Source organism: Acipenser ruthenus, chromosome 24, assembly GCF_902713425.1.
Source record: "Acipenser ruthenus chromosome 24, fAciRut3.2 maternal haplotype, whole genome shotgun sequence".
In the NCBI taxonomy this organism is placed as follows: Eukaryota; Metazoa; Chordata; class Actinopteri; order Acipenseriformes; family Acipenseridae; genus Acipenser; species Acipenser ruthenus.
In genome coordinates, this window is record NC_081212.1 from 18893359 (window position 1) to 18912455 (window position 19097).

At 41.6% G+C, this 19097-nt stretch overlaps 1 protein-coding gene across 9 annotated transcripts in view; it reads left to right on the forward strand.

Annotated features, from left to right (window-relative positions):
• The first annotated feature begins 432 nt into the window (after positions 1-432).
• Positions 433-19097, forward strand: part of LOC117429513 (neogenin-like) — a 160238-nt gene continuing 141573 nt past the window's right edge. For all 9 annotated transcript variants that reach the window (XM_058998532.1, XM_058998539.1, XM_058998540.1 and 6 more), the window contains exon 1: positions 433-1008. In XM_058998532.1, coding sequence (XP_058854515.1) covers positions 921-1008 — 88 coding nt within the window. In that variant the 5' untranslated portion in view covers positions 433-920. The remainder of the gene's footprint in view (positions 1009-19097) is intronic.

Sequence of the window (19097 nt, forward strand, 5' to 3'; positions counted from 1 at the left end):
ATATTTTTGGATCCCTGGCTCCTTTGTGTTTTAGTTTTGTTTTTTATGTATTTATATGAATCCGACAATACTGTGTTCAAAAGAAAATGTATGTCTTTTAATGTTTAAACACGTTTCTAAATGTAAATAAAATGTCAATAACGATACGTCAATATACATATGCATATACATATTGTCTAATGTTAAGATAGCCTGACCTACAACTTGAAAACGTTCAGCAGGAGAGAAGTTCAACTAATAACTCAACATGATTTTTTTCACCCGCAATTTCTGTTTAGAGGTTGGTGCTGCAGTTCTCAAAGCGTTTCTCAATCTCGCACTGAGAAATCCATCCCGCTTTTCGGATTTCTCATTTTCTGGAATTCACAATCCCGATCCCGAACTCCCGGGAAGTCCAGATCGTGTTTTCCGCTGGCTCTCACAGAATTCTAGCCCTCTTCCACGCTGCCGTTTTCCAGGCAGTAGCAGCGGCTGCGTCTCCCGCGGCAGATCAGATTTTTAGACAGGTCTGTTTGGTCTCCTTGTTTTGGATACCACCCCTTTTTAAAGTCCTTTTTGTTTTGTTTTTGTTTTGTTTTTAATCCGCCCTGATTGTGTTATTATTTATGAGCGCGGCTTCTCCTATGTTATGGATTGACTCTGATCTCCGTGCTTTCCTTTCTAACTTATTGAAGAAAACAAAATTGAACCCCTTCGTGTTTCAGATCCCAGGTCTCCTTAGTTATACTGCATGTTTCACCCGGCCAGCTTCAAACCAAGCTGATCCATGATGTTTTTGATTAATATAATATAACGTGAAAAGGACTTTTCTGTTTAGCTTTGGGAGGAGAGAGAGAGAGAGAGAGGAACGGAGCAAGAGACGGTAAACGAAGAGGATTTAAAACACGGATTTTTTAAAAAACATTTATTTTTGAAAAGTGATGGCGGAGTGGGGAGCTCGGTTGCTCCTCTCTATTTCGTGTATCACAGTTCTTTCTTCCGCTACCGTGGCTCGGCACGCAGACAAAGGTAAGTCACGATATTGCTATGTTTGCGTGCATTTTTATTTCAATTTCTTCGCGGAGACTTTTAAATCAGTTGCACTTCAGTTAAACGTGATTTTTGATTTGGCTGCAGGACGCGTGTGGTTTGCACAGCTAAGTATTGGAATGCAACACAGTCACGCAAAGTAACTGACACGTCAATTTGCAGTGTCAGATGTATAAACATATTTAAACATGTAAACAGATTGTTTAAAAAACAATCTGACTCATTTGTTTACTTATACCGATCTTTAGTTTTGTTTAAAAATAAGATACGCTAGAATAGTACTGCTAGCAACAGTGGTGCCCTGCAATGTTGCAATGTGTGTGACACAAGCTCAATCTCATCGAGTACGGCTCTCGTGTATGTCAGTGTTTCTTTGCACTAGTTTGTGTTGGTTTTTGTCTTCTAAGACGAACACATCGTTGGTTTGTGTACGGGTGCATTACATTCCGAAATCGAGTAATGCTCACAGACAGAGAGAGGTGGCTTGTCTTTCTGTGTGGTAAATTAAAAGGAGATTTAAATCATGTTTTTGTTGATGGTTTAACAAAATAAATACTTAGTTTGAACCCCAAAAGAGGTAGTGGAGTCTATTATTTTTGTTGTACGGAGAGATAGTGAAGATTTACTTTAATGGATTTGTGTAGTCAGATTTATATAGTCTAATTTAAAAAGACAGACACGTAATAACATTTATTCAGAAAGCACAGATCTAGAAAGCACATAATCTCAGCCTGTTTATATTTTAGGGACATATTCTGGTTATGTGCATTGATGTTGGTCTTGTAATTTGTGTGGTATAATGTGAATATCGGAGAACGCGATCCATTTAGGAGACGGTACATTATTAAATAACATCATTTCTGCGTTTACAGACTAGAGTGCAACTGGATTAAACATGGTTGTTTTTTATATACATGTATATTTTGGTACTAACAGGAGAAATGTAGTTTATTGCAAAGTGACCATAATGTGTGAAAACGAGGTTCCCATTATGTTGCTTTTGATGATCGATTTTATTTCGTTGCCGTTTAAGTACCTAGCAAAAGTCCAGGTACAGGGTTATTTAAAAAAAAAAAAAAAAAAAAAAAAAAGCGATTTAATGTTTTTTTAATTTAACTGTGTTCACCCTTGTATTTGCGTCTAATAACGATACATAGCTGGACTATGTTTATTTACAGTGTGTAACGGTGCTGTGAAAACAATTGACAGAATTTAACTTAATAAATAAGTAATTACAGCAATTTTGTTTCTCCAGTTGAATAGAAAGAGTCAATGGTAAATAAAAATCAGATGCTAGCACGGAGCGCGTTTTTTTAAGTGGCTGACCTCTGACTTTTTGTGTAATTTATTCAGTCGGCAAAAGTATTTCCACAGGGACTCGGGGCTTTATTAGTACAGTGTGCGTGGTGGGGGTAGACGAAATTAAGACGTGACGATCCCAATACTGTAACTGCTGTGCTTTCAATATTGATCTGAGCAACACGTTTCGCTGCTCATGCTTTAAAATTCTCTCTCATTGCATTGTCAGGGCAGATTGCTTTGGAATTAGCACTTATTTATAATCGTTGAATATGATTTCTTTAATTCCCAATACCTTTATAGATTATCAGACAGATGATTGTCTGTTTTGTAATGAGAATGTATTAATGCCACTATTAAAATCCTAACTGTGTAACAGTGCCAGATAACGCGTCTAGTCTTGGCGCGCGATTGTCTATTTTATATTACATGATTGCTGTTGATTTTAATTTTTTTTGGTTTATTTTACGTTAGCTACAATGCATTTATTGTTCTGCGGGTGGGGTCTTGTGAAGAATGACCTGGGAAAATGCATACAACAGCAAACAAAGACGCCGTTATTTCACCAACTGAGATTGAATACCCTCTGGTTGGCGTTTATTTATTATTTAGGTTGGAAATGTTATTTGGGGGATCTTGGAGTGAAATACGATTTGAAGATGAATTGACTTATACAGTAAATTATATTAAGCTGCCTGCCTGCCTGCCTGCACGCACAATTACATCATGCACATAAAGCATCGCCAAGATCCGTATCACACGTTGTCTAGAATACTGGGGCACGAACAAGGAGAGCACATGTATGTACAGGAAAACCTTGATCTTTACAACCTTCAGTTTGAACAAACACACTCTGCAGCCCCTGAATCTAAGTGCAGCTGTCTTCTTGTCAGAAAGAAAGTGCTGTACCCAGCAGTCTCTCTTGTATCAGTGAAGTACAGTAGGGCTGTATGTTGTATATTTAAATGTACTGTAGTTATTCCTGGTGTTTGTTTTTGAAGAATGTAATGCTGTTTGAACTCAATCTTGGCAGAGCGTGGGGCGCAAGCCACTATTTAGGCCTAGTCTCATCAAAACAAAAGCTACAGGCTACAAACTTGTGGAAGTGAAATTATATCGGTGAAATAGGCAGCTGCTATTGAGGGTTGGAGTTGAGGTTGTTTGGGGCTTTGAGTCAAGAAGGTGATGAAAACCGGAGAGAGCAAAGCAGGAGCAGGCCGCAGTGGAGTACAAAGGAGGAGAGGTGGGGGCAGGGAGGAAGGGGACAGGGGCCTGGAAAGCAATAAAACAAGGAGCTTAAAGAGGGAAGGATTCCTTGGGGAATTTTCCTGGATTCCAGGGGATCGAGAAGGGGCTTTGCATGCAGCGTGGGTGTCAAATTACTAATGGATCCAGGGGCTCCTGAATTACTACTATTAATTTAAAACAGCTTTAGAGGATTTATTACTGCAACACACATGCATGCACATGCACACGCACACACACACACACACACACACACACACCCTGACCACCCCCCCCCCCCACACACACACCCTGACACCCCCCCACACACACACACAATCTCACCCTCCCTACACACCCTGACACGCACACACACACAGCCCCCCCTCCCACACACACACACACACAGCCAGCCCCCCCTCCCACACACACACACACACACACCCACACACCCTCCCACACACACACCCTGGCACACGCACACACACACACACACAGGTTTATTCCACGCTGTAAATGTGCAAGGTTAAATGGCTTGTAGTTGTAGTCCACTTACAGCTATGGCCAAAAGTTTAGCATCACCTAGAATTGTAAGATTGAGACATTAATTAAAGAAAAAAAATCTATCTATCTATAATATATGAGAACAAAATTTAGATCTTTTATTTAACGTCATGTATTGAAAGACACTACAAAATGATGATGCAAAAGTCTACCGGAAGCCATACAGTATTTCATGTTAGATTTTGAAATGTCACATTTTTCAATTTCTGCCGGTTTTTCATTAAGTATATATGGTAAACTGCAAAGCGGTATGTAATCATTATTCAGCAGATTTCATACAAATTTATGAAGCAGAATGAGTTAATTCTATAGGGGTGATGCTAAACATTTAGCCATAGCTGTATATGTACAATGTCCTGGGGATTGATATGAAAGGGTTTTGTGCAGTTATAAAACCTGTGCAGTAACCATGTAACTGCTGGTCTTGTGACTGGGGCAGCTTGCTTGGAAATGCCCTTGTCTGTAAAAGCGTGCCCTTTACACAGTGTGTGCATGTTGCCTTGTCTTGCTTTCAAAGTCATTACAAAGTATTTTGTGAAGTGAACATATTGTATGTCACAAACTGCCCACTGGAAATTCAAGAAAGGCCCTGAATTCAATGTTACACATGACTCCTGAAACCTCCTTGGCAGGTAGGCCCCACTGGTGCTTTCGTGGGTGACATTTAGAAAAGTGTTCCCTCTATGAGATTTAATAAAACGACATGTGCTTGAGAGTAGAACATGACTGGGAGGGTGACCCTGGCCTCAAGCCAGTTCGACTCTGGATTTTACCAAACTGCCAGCATGCCTAATAGGGTTAAATGGTACAACTGCATAGCGTTCATATTTGCTAGCAAATATTCTCACAATTTATTGTTCACTTGTATATTATTGTTTCAAATCACACATACTCAAGCAGTAGTCTTTGCTGTGTGGTTTCCGTGTGAACTGCCTGTTTCAGGAGCTTCACATATTGTCTCTTGCTCCTGCCTATTGGCTGATGCTGTTTGCAGTGCTGCCACTCTGTTAAGTGAAGTGCTGGTCTCTTGTCACGGGGTGTATGAAGGGAAGGAAGTAATCAAGTTGTCACATGGGAGGGATGTACCCTAGAGTATTGAGAGATGAGATATGCTACATGGATGATTGCCGGGGGGCAGTTTATGGTTACACTGGGGTACCAGATTATGTTTGATTATGCACTTGCTGTTTTTTGACTTGGTACCTGTACTAATCTTGGACTGTCTTAGCTATTGGTACATTAGGTAGTCCAATATTGCTAATCAGGGTCTGTGAAACAAGTCCTAAGAGTAAAGTAGAAGGCACAGGGCTTTTCTTTCAGAAGCCATTGAAAGAAGAAAGCCTTGTGCCTTCTCTGGTTCATTAAAATGCTGCAAACAATGTCAAATTAGCTGACTGACGCCACAAACACCAAGCTCACCTTACTGTTCGAAGTAAATCAAGCTGCTGGCTAATTACGTCTTCGTTAAGTTCAGTGATAATCTCCTAACGGATTCCTTGAGATCGAGGGGATGACTGCACGGTTTGCCAAGCTGTTGATTCATCAGTGTGCCTAATTAAAATGTCCTCGTTAAGCAGTTTCATTATATTCTTTGAGCTATGGTTTTGGAGCGAGCGCTGTGATCCCCTGGGTTGAGATACCAAAAAAATAAGACTTGGTTAAAGTTGTTAATGGAAAGAGATGCATGCATGCGGTTCAGCTAATTTGCATGCCCTTTGCTTGTTACACAATATACAGAGCAGCAGCTTTGTACTGTTTAATGAGATGTGTTTGAAGGTGTAACAGCAAAGAGTCATTGTAGCTAACAAAATACATACATGCAGTACATTTTACCCGAGTCAAAATGTGTACATGCCAGGTTTATTTTATTTAACATTCGTTTAGTCATGAAGATCCCATTGAGATTAAAATCTCTTTTTCAAGGATGAACTGGTCAAGAAGGTTGCATATCACACAAGGAACACAACCAATACAAACACGTCAATCAAATTACAAGAAACAATTTAGGAGCGTCAGCCAAAAAAAAGCGTTTCTCAATCTTTGTTGTTTTTGTTTGTTTCTAATCCTTTAAAGGTATCAAGACACTAAGTTTCAGTTCTTCCTGAATTTTATTGAACCGTCTGAGATTGAGTACTACTAGAGGTAATTAACAGTGTATTAAGGTCATTTTGGGATTCTGCCAAGGATAACCTCATGTATAATTTCAATCTTTGCGGAGAAAGAAGTCAGACTAGCCAAACTGTATGAGTCACAATGAATTGGATCTCAATGCAGAATGGTACAAAGGATCCAGTTTTATTAAGACCGTGGTAGTAGATGCTGTATAAATAATATCACCAAAGTCAATTGGTGGCGAAAATCTACTCAAGAGCAATTGCTTTCTTGTTTGTGCTGAAAAACAGTGTTTATGTCTATTCTATACAGTTTCCAATACAAAAAACAAATGTAAGCAAGCAAACCTGCAAGGAATAATATATAAAACTCCTTACTGTACCTTCCTACATTAGAACATTAAATTACTGTAGAAGCCTGCCACTAAACCTCATGGTACAGGTGTAGGACCGAATCACGTGTATTACACTGAAAATGATTGTAAGATACTGCAGCTTTAACGGCTGTCATTTTGTTCCCCGGGATTGAATCTGTCTGCTGGCGGGGGGTCCTTGTTGCCACCAGCTGCTTTAGATAGCTTCTGGATTGGTTTATTAATTCTAATAGCCAGAAAACAGACAGAATAGCCCTTGGCTAACTGTCTTAGGGACATAGCCGGGCCTGTAAAGGGAGTGAAGTGAATTTGAAAATGTGTCGTCTTCTTTTGGATGTGTGCCTGCAGTAAACGCTAGCCACAGCCCAATGCTTTGACTATACAGTAGACTGCCTGCATTAGAGGGGGCATTTTCTGAAATGTTTTTATTTTTTCAGATTTTTTTGTTTATACTTTTGTTTTTCTCTGAAGTATTTAATTGCAATATTTGACCCTGATTTTTATATTTTGAATGAGACTAGGAGTATAGGAGGTTAAAAGCTTCCCGGGCCTTGTGACAGAATTTCATCACTGTAACAACAAAGCTGACCGCAGCCCTTCGGAGGCACTGCACCAGGACACCCCGAAGCCTCAAACGATATTCAATGAGCTATAATCATCAGATAACTGAAAGTCTAATAGGAATCGTGCAGGTTGAAAAAGGGGCAATTAGGCAATTAAAAATCAATGGATTGTCAGTATTTCAGAAATAGACACGTGCTGCAGTATCTCCCTCCAGCAGGTAATTACTGCTCTTCTAACTGAAAGTACGATATCACCAATTCCCATATTTGAATAAAAACAGATTTTAGCCGCTGCCTGTTTCCTGTTTGTTGAATTACTGTTCCTTCTCTCCAGATTTTTTTTTTTTGCCCCCCTCTCCCTGTGGTTTAGTGGGCCGGTGAACAGCGAGTTCATGGGTCTCTGGTTCTCCCATTAGAGCATTTTATATGGAAGTGAACTTTGCCTTTCCAAGCCGTGTGCCATGTGACAAATAGAGCACTCTTCAGCAGTTGCAAGTACTGTATCGTTTGTGCGGTTAATTTTTAGCACTGTACAAAGATATTCTGATATTCTCACTGACTGCCTGCACTTCCCAAGTTAATTTGAAGTGTGATATTTAACCACAGATGTGATATTTTAATGTAATACTTCTAATAAAGGGCATTTTCGCATCATTTTTCGCATGCCACTTATTGTAAATCTTGTTTGGGTTGCAGAAATTATGTTGTGCATAATACTGCATTACATTTTTGGGGTGGCCTTTAGCAGTTCAATTAATGTTATGCTGTATCCCAACTCCACAGAGATTCAGAGGTGTGCTAAGCAACACACCAATATGGAGGACTTCTGTTGCTGACCTTGGATTTACTGTGTGCTTTGAATGCATTGAACTCCCTGTAAAAATGCACTCTGTCAATAAGCAGCTGTGCAAGCACACAAGAAAACTCTGAGACTGCTGCTTCACAGTTGGCTGTTGGTGGCCTATAGTTACATTAATTTCAGAATCTTTACCTGTAGGGTTCTAAGTGGGGGGTGCAATCACACTAACGTTCATGTTTGTCTGAACTTTCACCCTACTCTAACCATCAATGTTAAGATTGTGTACTTTATAACACATCTTACTTCTCTACCCATAGATAAACAATGAATTCATGTTCCAGTGGGGGTGTGACATCATCATTAACCGTTTGACACCATAGTCCTCCTCAATGCCATCGTGTTCTGAGAGCAGAAGTCTCCTGTGATCTACTAAATGGGGATTTCATATCTACACAACTTTAGAGAAAGAAAACTGACTTCACTGTGGTCTGTCTATTGATGTATCCTTTGGTTTCCCAGCTGAGTGTGTCCCAGGTTAAGAGATTCCCTTCACTTCAGTTCAGACTGACGCCTCTAATGCAGACCCCAGGCCCACCCCTGTGCTGAAGAAATGTTTCGTTTTAGCATTTCAGTCTTGCTGCATGGCTTGGTTATAAAGCACTGAACACAGTGCAGTATAACGTTGATGATTCCAGGCAAAGCACTAACCAGAAATAGACACGATGAGGCTGTGTGGTCCAGTGGTTAAAGAAAAGGGCTTGTAACCACAAGGTCCCCGGTTCAAATCCCACCTCAGCCACTGACTCATTGTGTGACCCTGAGCAAGTCACTTAACCTCCTTGTGCTCCGTCTTTCAGGTGAGACATAATTGTAAGTGATTCTGCAGCTGATGCATAGTTCACACACCCTAGTCTCTGTAAGTCGCCTTGGATAAAGGCGTCTGCTAAATAAACAAATAATAATAATAATAACCACACTGCAGCACATGTGCAATACAGGTTCAAATTCTCAGTTCAAGTGTTAAATCTTTAGCATTTTAGAATATGCATGGCAAATATAGATGCTGGCCTCTGTCTGTGTGTACAGCGTGGGGTTTTTAATATTCACTGTTTATTCAAAGGAATTCCCGTACACATGTAGTCTCGCACGCATTTTTAGTACTTTTAAATAAACAGCTTCTCATAATGGGGTTTGTGATTGACAGTGAAACACTAAGTCTGGCTGGATAGGGGTGGTGGGCTTCTGAACCTGTGTGTGATAATATTTGCGGTTCACAGAGATGAGGAATGTGGGATTGTGTTGGTGGGGGGTGGAGGCTGGTTGGGCTGGGGTGCTATGGGTATGGAGGAGACAGCATGTACATTAGTCATACAATGAACTAATACTATTGGATCTCAGTACAGTAGTTGTACTATGTAAAATGACAAAGCACAATATTGATGCATTTCTAATGAAATTCCAGTATTTTTCACTAAAGGGCAGTGCAGGATTTCCTGTTCATGAATTAGCTTTTTATTGTTGACCATTGCTTGAATAGGCCTGTTGTCTGTGAGCTCACCATTACACAGATTATTCTTGCTGTAGCAAATGTAGTTTATCCACAAAAGAAGTGGCAAAAATACAGCCCCCGACAGACAGGAAGCTCTTTAAATCCCTTGATTCTCACAGTTAGTGCTTAACAATGTCCTTGCCAAGTTTCAGCACAGCACATTTATTTCAAATCCTCTTTGTATACCAGTTTTGAACTGTTTAATTTGTTTATTTGTTGCTGTGCTAGTGAGATATATCTTTCTTGCATACTGTCAGTTGACTCTGGGGTTTTGGAAGTGTGATAGACCACCACGGCGCGGTAAAGTGTAGCGCAGAGGGTTCATTTAAATAAAGTCCCTTTATTTAAATTTATTTTGTAAGAATACTTAGACTGACGCTGTTGGTGCTCTTAACATTTCTCCAAAGCCATTTTTTTAGACATGTGTATGAAGAGGTTAATACGGCTGTTTGTATTTTGAAATGCACACAAGCAAACATCCTCGATTTATCCCACACTGAATGAGCTCGCTAACCTATTGTCTCACCCAAGGCCCCTTCTCCTGTTACCTAAGATTTATGGAAATGATATTTCAGACTGACTGCTCATTAGTAATCTCTTTTAGAACTCCCTGCCGTTAATGCATCATGAGGGTGGACCCTTCACTGTTGAGCTACAAACCTGACAAACCAAATGGGTCATGTACAACCATCAGACTAACTGGAATTGTAATGGATCCTGTACAAATCATCAAACTAACTGGAATTGTATCCAGTTTAAAAGACTTCTCTGCTCCTGTATGGCAAGCCAAATATGGAAAACACATGCACACACACACAAAAGAGGGCAACACAGAGGCATGGGCAGGCTTTCAAGGCTAGAGAATACTGTTTACACAACAACCCAACCCCCCCCCCCCCTCCTTTCCTCGTTGCCACCCAGGTTCTGGGGCACTGTATGTTTCCAAATGAGACACAGATTAATATGAACCGATTTGACCCTGACCCACTTAGTAAATAAGAAAGCTTTTGATGGGTTACTGCTTTCTGTTCCTAAGAACCAGGGCTGCCCAGTGACCTACTTCCTTTACCCAACTCCACACACGCACGTAATTTTCAAGCGCTTCGTCTTTCCCTCGCTGAACTCTCAAACAGGTACTGTTGCTTGCACTGCTTTTCATTGCCAGGCACACATCTTGAGGCAGTCTGGATCCCTCTCCGCCCTTTTCATTTTCTCTTCTCTCCACGCTCTATCAAAGGCCCATTTCAAGACAGGAGGCGCACAGACATGAAGAGAAGGGTTACAGAGGGAGTCTTGTGTGAGCTGCTCAAACAAACCTCGGGTCGGCCAGCTCTCTGCTTGTAGCACTTGGCAGCACTAAACAGAGGGATCTGTGTCCTCCAGTGCGTGGACTGCCTCTTTATCAACACAGCCTAGAGAAGACTGCCCAAACTGAGGGCGCCCAAGCCAAATAAACTAGTTAACAAGGAAGAGAAAAAAAAAACACTGTACCTTTATCATTCATACTGTATGCATGCATTAATTTGCCAAATTCAACTTCAAATGTGGCAGTCACAGATGGATTTTGTTTGGGTTTGTGTTTTGCAAAGGAGGGAGCTGGCAAAATTAGGCTCTCCCCCTCCCTCTTCTAAAATGAACTACTGTACAAACATGCTGTTTTCTATATTGCTCTGGCTTTCTCCGTGAACTGTTTGATGTGAAAGCAGGCTGTTATTATTGATCTAAATGGCCATTTACTGTTAAGTTGAATTCCGTTTGCTGAGGTATTTAGTAGATATTAAGACTATATTTATTTATATATTTAAGTTTTTCTTTCTGTTGGTTTATCAAAATAGTTGGCTTAAGAGCTGGGATTTGATGGCCAAACACAGGTGTAGGCCTACTTTCCAAAAAATGATTGTCTTTTAGCATGGGCTAGCTTTCAAGTAATTACCTAAGTGACGTTGTCATGGCATTTTTATATAAAAAGAAAAAGTGGGAGTGGTGTACCTGTGGCCCAGGAAATGTTTTCAGCACGCTACCACACCTGTTCACTTCAATCCAAGGTTAGGCTTTTGGGAAGTGAAACTGTCTGTGTCCTGAAGGTTCTAGTAATTGTTATTTTGGAGTTGCTCCTGTCATTGACAACTGCATTTCATTGGCCTAGATCAGAAAACAGAACTGTCTCTGTTTATCCTCGCTGTACAGAACTCTGCTAGTGTTACTTCCGCTTTCCCATTGCTGCTACGGTGACTTTTTTAATTTCCATCTAAATTAAGTTGTTTACATAAACGTGTCAACCAAAAGCAACATTTCATAGGCAGCTTTGTATCTGAAAGCAAGGCATGTCAGAGAAGTTTCTGTGGTGGTGTTTAAGAAAGCAGTTCTAAGCTTCTGGCTTAACAGCTATTGGAATGAAGTTCAGCTTACTGTGTAAACTTAGTTTAATTTCTCTTTTCTAAATGTTACGGGAGCTGGCTATTTCCACTCTAGTACCGTCACAGTTTAACTAAGTTTTAAAACCGGTCCTTGATTTGAGATTTGCATAGCCCGACGACTGTACTCTGCCTAGTTCTAACTGTGTAACTTCAAGCAGTGGGATAATGGTACAATATTTGAACTTTTTTATTGACTTTTAAATGCACTGACAGTACCTGTCTTAAAGCGTACTGTAGTAAGTAAAGAGCATAAGGCCATTTTCATTCTATGCCTATTTAAACTGTCCCCAGAACTGAATGGCAGGGGGTGTTCAAGTCAGAGCTGTGCAGGGGAAGCTCAAGGAGCCTGTCTGTAGCCAGTGCCATTGTCAGTCCGATAACATTTTATAACCAACAAATTATACTCGAGGGTTCTTTCCTTTCCTGGGGAAAAAAATAAAGTAAGCATGAAATGAAATGCCAGTTGCCAATAAATGTATACAGTTATTGCACAACGCTCCATAGTAAGCCCAGATCAACAATATAGTTTGACGTGAAGAGGTGATTGTCATAGCTACCGGGCATGCTAATACTTCTGCGTTAAGAAAAGAGCAAAGCGCTTCAGCTCAGCCAAACACTAGAGGGACGTTTTCCTGCTGCTTCTTTCATCCATCACTGCTTTGTTGTGCGCCAGACCTGCAGCAGGTAATGTGACACTCTGGTCAGGCTTTTATTTATTTGTGGCTGGTTTTCTGGCTGGAGAAGCCCAGGAGGCTGGCTCTGTAGGAGTGAGTACTCTGTAGTCTCTATTGTTTGAGACACATGCCTGAGGGGCAGTGCTGAAACCCCACTCCCCAGGGCCTCCCCCTCTCCTGCACATGCAGTAAACAGGGATCTGGAGTTTGAGTTTGCTGGTTTGAAAAGAGCCAGAGGTTGCCGCAGTGAAGTCCTGAACAGTTTCTTCTTGCAGCCGAGTGACTGAGCTGCAGTCCCTGGAAGCGATCGCTTTTTGACTTCCTTGAATTCTGTTGCTGATTTTATGGTTAAAATTCTCCAGCTGCACCAGCTATACTGATGAAACTGCTATGCAACAGGAGTCTTATTTCCATCCCTGCCTTGGAGAGGTGGAGGCGTTTAAAAACTGCACTGTAACATCCGACAGTCTGCCACCGCAATATTAACCAAGTCCAGCAGACACCTTGCTCCTGGGGGGGGGGGGTTGTGCTGATTGACCTGCCATTGCTGGGGGAGTTTCTCTGGGCCCGGAGGTTCTTGACAGTGAGTAAGCAAAAGCAGCTGCACGGGAGCTGTGGGGACTCTCCAGACCTCTGAACCCTGACCCCTGACCCCGAGAGGTAATGCCTAGAGAGCGGCGACACAAAGGGAATGGCAGGAGCACCTGCGGATTGGCTGCTGCATTCCTGAGCAGGACTCGCATGTCAGACATCTGAAGGGACTTCCACTGGGGAGGTGGGGGAGGGACTAGGGAAATAACAGGCAAGCTGTTAGCGCAGAACATTAATGAGGCTTCTTGGCAGCGAGTCAGCGGGAGCAGGTAAACTAGCAGGCTGCACTGCCTCTCTCGTGCTCTGTGCCTTCGCTGTGTGCCCTAATGGTATCGCTTGGAGTCTGTCTTCCCTTAAACAGCTCATCAACAGAATTAATCACCCCCCCTCCCCCACCACTATTCACTGAATTATTAAACAGATGTTAAGAGTGCAGTGCATTTCAGGTTTGAATGTTTATGTTTTGTTGTATTATCTAGTGCAGAGTCAAATGTATCTGAATATACGCGGGACGTTTTCAACCCTTGTGAACCCTTGCTGACAGACAGCTGACAAATAAGTAACACTGTGGTAGAGTGATTTTATATATATATCTCTATCTATTTCTAGCTGATTATAAATAAATATATGAAAAATGTGTTCTTGTCCCAGCACTTCTTTGAGTTCTGTGACAGCTGGTTACTGTCCTAAGGGTAGTGCATGTCTACATTACAACACAATCAGCCACTGGTTAAAATAGTTGGCAATTATAGTAATATTACTTTTTGAGTAATTAACTAAAATGATCACAAAATATGTCTTCAATCTTATTTCAACTTTGTATTTTGACTGTATTTAGTTAGTCACACCTCCTGTATATAAAGTAGTAGTTTTAATAAAGGTCCATTAAACTGTACAAAGCTGTTTCATTTCAGACTCTTGAGAAAGTGTCATTGCTCTTGCTGTGATCAGTCATCCCTGTCAAGCTTGTGTGCATTAGACCCACCAGAGACGAGCTTCCCTGTACCCTCCCTGAACCCCCAATGCACAAAACAACCCCTTCCCCCCCGCTGCTCTGAACAGATGACTTGTGACCTGTTGTTGCACGTCTTGACGGCAGACTTCATGATTCACTGTTTTCTATTTCCATAATCCTCAATATATAATAGGGAGATTTACCTCCCTGCAGCACGCTCACACTCACACACCCTCACATACTGGAGGAAGCCTGGGAATGCACAGGGCCTTCTTAACTTGGCTGGGTGCCGTCTGGAGACTTACATCAGGCTCTGCTTCGGTTCAGTCAATGCACTACACTCATGTCATGAACGAATGGGGACCAAGGGGCGTTCGGATAAATTGTTCTGATCATCGACTGTGACATTTTTAAAATGAAAGAAAGAAACCTCCTAAAATATATAATTCACCCCTTTACCTGTAAGTATAAAACATACAGCACTGCACTGCTCTGTAAATACCAGGGATTGAGGGCTGAATTGAGCGTTTTCTTTTCAAACTTCACAGAAGAGCTCAGCACACAAGAAGACGGGTTAACAAGGAGCTGTTTGGATAACAGAGGTGTTCAGATAATTGGGATTCAGATAACATATACAACTAATAATAATATAATAAAGAAACTTACTGATGTGTTTCATTGACTATTTGACTAAAATACAGCAAAGAACCATGAGTACTGTAGGCTACCCCAGTTGCAACTCAACCTCCATAGTGGGATAGGTTATTATGTTGCTGTCGTTTTGCTGTATTACTCGTTAGCGTTGTGTTCCAGTAGGAATAGGTTTAAACTTTGTTCAGACTTGCTGGTTATGGTCGCGCTTGTTTTTTTTGGTCAGCACTGGAGTGCTTTGTATTGATTAGATTTCCTGAGGGGAAACAATTGTGTGAAATGCAGGAAGCCATTAGGAAGTGTAGGCCTCATGCCTCGGCGCGCTGAGAAAACACTGGACTCGCCTCTCTCTCGCTCCGCAATCATAAATGATCAAGATGGCAATAATAAAGTCGTCATACAATATTTAAAACCGGCCTTTCCGCCTTCGTTCAGAACGCAGATTCAGACACAGGGCTGCCTCTTTAGAACGGAAATCTTTCCACTAATAATATTTTTTCAAAGGAGTCAGTTTCCACAAACTGAGGGTTGATTTTGTAAAGTTAATTTGGACCATTTTCTGCAAACCCCCCCCCCCCCCCCCCAAAAAAAAACATTCACTCTGGAGCAGTAGCTTCACGTCGCACTGAAAGATGAGCAAATGGATTCTGGAGCTGTAATACCACCACAGGTGACGGCTTAATATTGAGAGGGGTTTCCATTGTCGAACATTAAAAACCGCAGAATGCTCATTTTCAAAGGGACACGCTGCACCTCTTGATGTATGGCATCCTTCAAAACAGCAGCAACAAGTGGGCAGCCAACTTCATTATCATTCTTATACAGGGCCTTCCAATCATATTGAACTGCCTTATTTTATCAGTAGGGTGAGAAACTAGCATTACCCCTGCTGCATCCAGTCCTGGATTTCAGAATGACCCATTATTGAGAATATTATTGAAATGACCAGGAGCCAGGAGTTTTGAGCAGTCGGACCCCCGTTCAATAAATTGTACCTGTCCGTTGACTGCATCAACAATTCTCAGGTTAGGCTTATTCACGCTATGATAAGGGTGATCAGTTGAGAGCAGATATAGTAGGGGCGTGATTCCTGTCGCCTGATCATTTCAACAATGTACCGAAACAAGGGGAGTTCTGAAACCAACTAGGTGCAGGATGGGTGTCGGTTTCTAACCCTGGTACAGCTTTTGTGTATAAAGATCTGCCCAATCTTGGCTTGTATGTGCTTATATTGGCTCTGTGTCATTAGACAGTGTTCTTAACTTGGTTTGCTTTATCTTGATTTTAAAAGTTTTATTGAAGGAAATGACTACGTCTCTGTCTTTTGATCAGTATGGCTTGGGAAATAAAAAGTGCCACTTTTTATTTTGCTTGAGCTAAAATTGAATCTAATATAATGTAACATTTTCCTTCCTGGTTTTCCACTCAGTTTTTGGATGGAGGTCATACATGCATAGATCATAAACACATCACCTATGCCTTTTTAAAAGCATTGCAGCAACCACAACCCTTGAGTGTGAAGCTCCTAACGATACCATATTCATTCCCTGTGGTGAGGGGATTATTTTGAGTCTACAATGCAGCCTTCTCATTACCCTGATTGCCCCTGGAGATGTGGATCCTGTTAGCGTTTGGATACAGCAGAATTTCCAGAGGTGCCGGCACAATGCAGCTCTGTTACACTAGTTTACATTATATCAGTGATGCCCTATATCTAATAGCCATTTGCCTGCATCTATTCCAACATTATTAAATAATGTGCCGCCTGCCTGTAATTACATTTCTGAGCGTGTTCGGATCATTTCAGATTTCAGACTTTCCGTGTGAAGCTAATTTCCTGTACGCTGAGCACTAGGATCCTGGTGCACACACCATGATCTCAAGCAGTGGTTTTCTTAGGTTGCTCACCTTGGTTACACACTCCGTCATGAGGATTCACAGTCAATTCACCTCCAGGCTTGTAGAACAAACGAACTGGCTTTCCAGCACCTTTTTTTTTATAGCACGTGGCCAGGGCTAATTGATAATCAGTAAATCAATGAACGCCTGGCCATATTCCACACCCGTTTCACCAGGGAGGGGATTCTAACCCCGGACCTGCTTTGGTTAACACAAACTTCATTTTAACAAACTTTTATTTTCAAAACCCAAATAAAATTCAAAACACATTCTTTCGATGTGCAGGGCCTCAGCCCTGCCACACTGATGCAACGCTAATAGGGTAACCAATTACTAAACCCAGTAAGTAAATTCAGCTACTGGTTTAGTAAAGGCAGTGATTATGGTGTAATTTCAGCATGTTCTTGGCAGGCCCGATTGATTGCAAAGCTTTGTACTCTGCTGCACTGAATGACTACACCTCTCACTCCTCATGTCAATTTCAATCAGCTATCCATACATGGTGTGTAGGGGCTTTTCACCACTTTATTTTCCATGCCATCCAATGGTGACTTATTTGAGGGTTTGTTTTTTTTCCCTGGGGGGACGTGCCATTAACTGCTACCTGCTGGTTCTCGGTGTGTCTGTTTTCTGAACACCCTCCCAGCCCCCATCCCCAGAGCTCAGGCTGCGCAATCAATGAACGCCCCCTCCCTCCTCTTTCTACACATCCCTTCATCATTTGCTGTCCCCCCCCTCGGCGATGACGTCTGGGTAAATTTAAATGAAGTTCTCTGCAATGACTGCCTGCTTCTCTGAAGTAGATGGAGTAGCGTCAGTATGTTTATGTGGAGGACGAGGCTGGTAACACCTGGGGTGAAATGAAATGTCCCACCCAGTCATTCTGCATTGGGATAAAATGGATAACATGCAGGGTAGTTGAGATGTCTGGCTTATTTCACCTCTCTTATTCAAGCGGGGACAATCGCTTCCATTTCAAGGATAACGAGATATTTTTTAAGAAAGTGGTCTGGTAAGTTAAAATGGGCCAATGCACTCAAGCTAATGTAGCACAGTTTAATTGTGTTTGTAGACCAATATTTTGCATGCTTTTCAGACAGCCATCTTCTTTGCAATTGTCCAATATATTTTTTTTGTGGTTGTGCATCTGTTTAAATTATTTGACTTTCATTGACTTTGCTTAAACACACGTAAAAAAAATAAGAAACAAAGTCAAGCAGACAAGTGTTAACACTGATGAAGACTTGACTTGAGTTTTACCTTCAGTGTGGGGAATATACTTTTACAGAATTTAATCTCTGATTTTATTGTTATGTGTTGAAAAAAGCATTGTCAGAAAACCACTTGTTTGTAATCAGGAGCAGGGATGGAAATAAGACACTCATTGCATAGCAGGTTGATCCATTCCTGGTTTTACTAGGAGTTTAATAAGACACACCTGAGCTAGTTATCTATACACACTGTGGCTAATCGAGCTGGAAGTAATAGGTGAAATGCCAATGCAATAGGAGTCTTATTTCCAGAGCAGATGAGGGAGCCAATGTACCACTGTGCATAAAAAGTGAATTAGGCTATAATGTGGTAAACAGAAAAATGAACAGCACACGGAGGAGGGAGTAAGCGTGCAGGGGAAGAACGTTGAGTAGAAGTGAAGGAGGAAAGAATAATCCGTTTTTAACGGTGGCAGGCACAAAAGGGCTGTGTAGGAGAGAGAGTCAGTGTGTTTATACAGCAATGGAGCAGGAACGAGGAAACGGGAAAACAAAACGGCAATTTGCGTTTCCATGCCTCAGCCACCTCCCAGCCCCGCAGCAGACTAAATTAGATCCAGAGCCCTGAACAGGGCTGCTTGCATTAATAATTAACACAAACGCACTCCCCTGCTGCAGACAGCAGCAAACCTGTTAAATTAACCAAAGCCTTCTCTTTCTTTACCCTCCTCGACTGTGTGTCCTCGGCTCATTTTTTCCTGTTTAAATTCTTGTCCAGGGACTGCGCCGGCTGCCTAATGAGTCTTTTTGTGTTTGCCTTTTTCGTCTGTCTCTATTAAAAACAAATTCATTTATCTTGAAGTGGGAATTCTGCAGTATTTCAGATCGGTTTGGTTGTTTGCTGTGAGGGGATGGTTGTGCCAGCAGACGTGTGTGAATTTACAGTTACAGGAGATACCGTTCCAGGGGGTGGAATCAACAGGGTTGAAAAGATCTGTTAGAATGCAGCGGGATTCTCTTCCAGCCTGACCTCCCTAAACCACAGTCGACTCGGTTTGGTTTATCATCACTTGACCGTATTGCTACAGCGCAGTGGCAAGGGAAATTATGGAAGTTCAGTGCCAGAGTCAGCTGTGGGCACCATGACTACACAGCATGGTACGTCTGTGGACATGTAGACAAAGTAT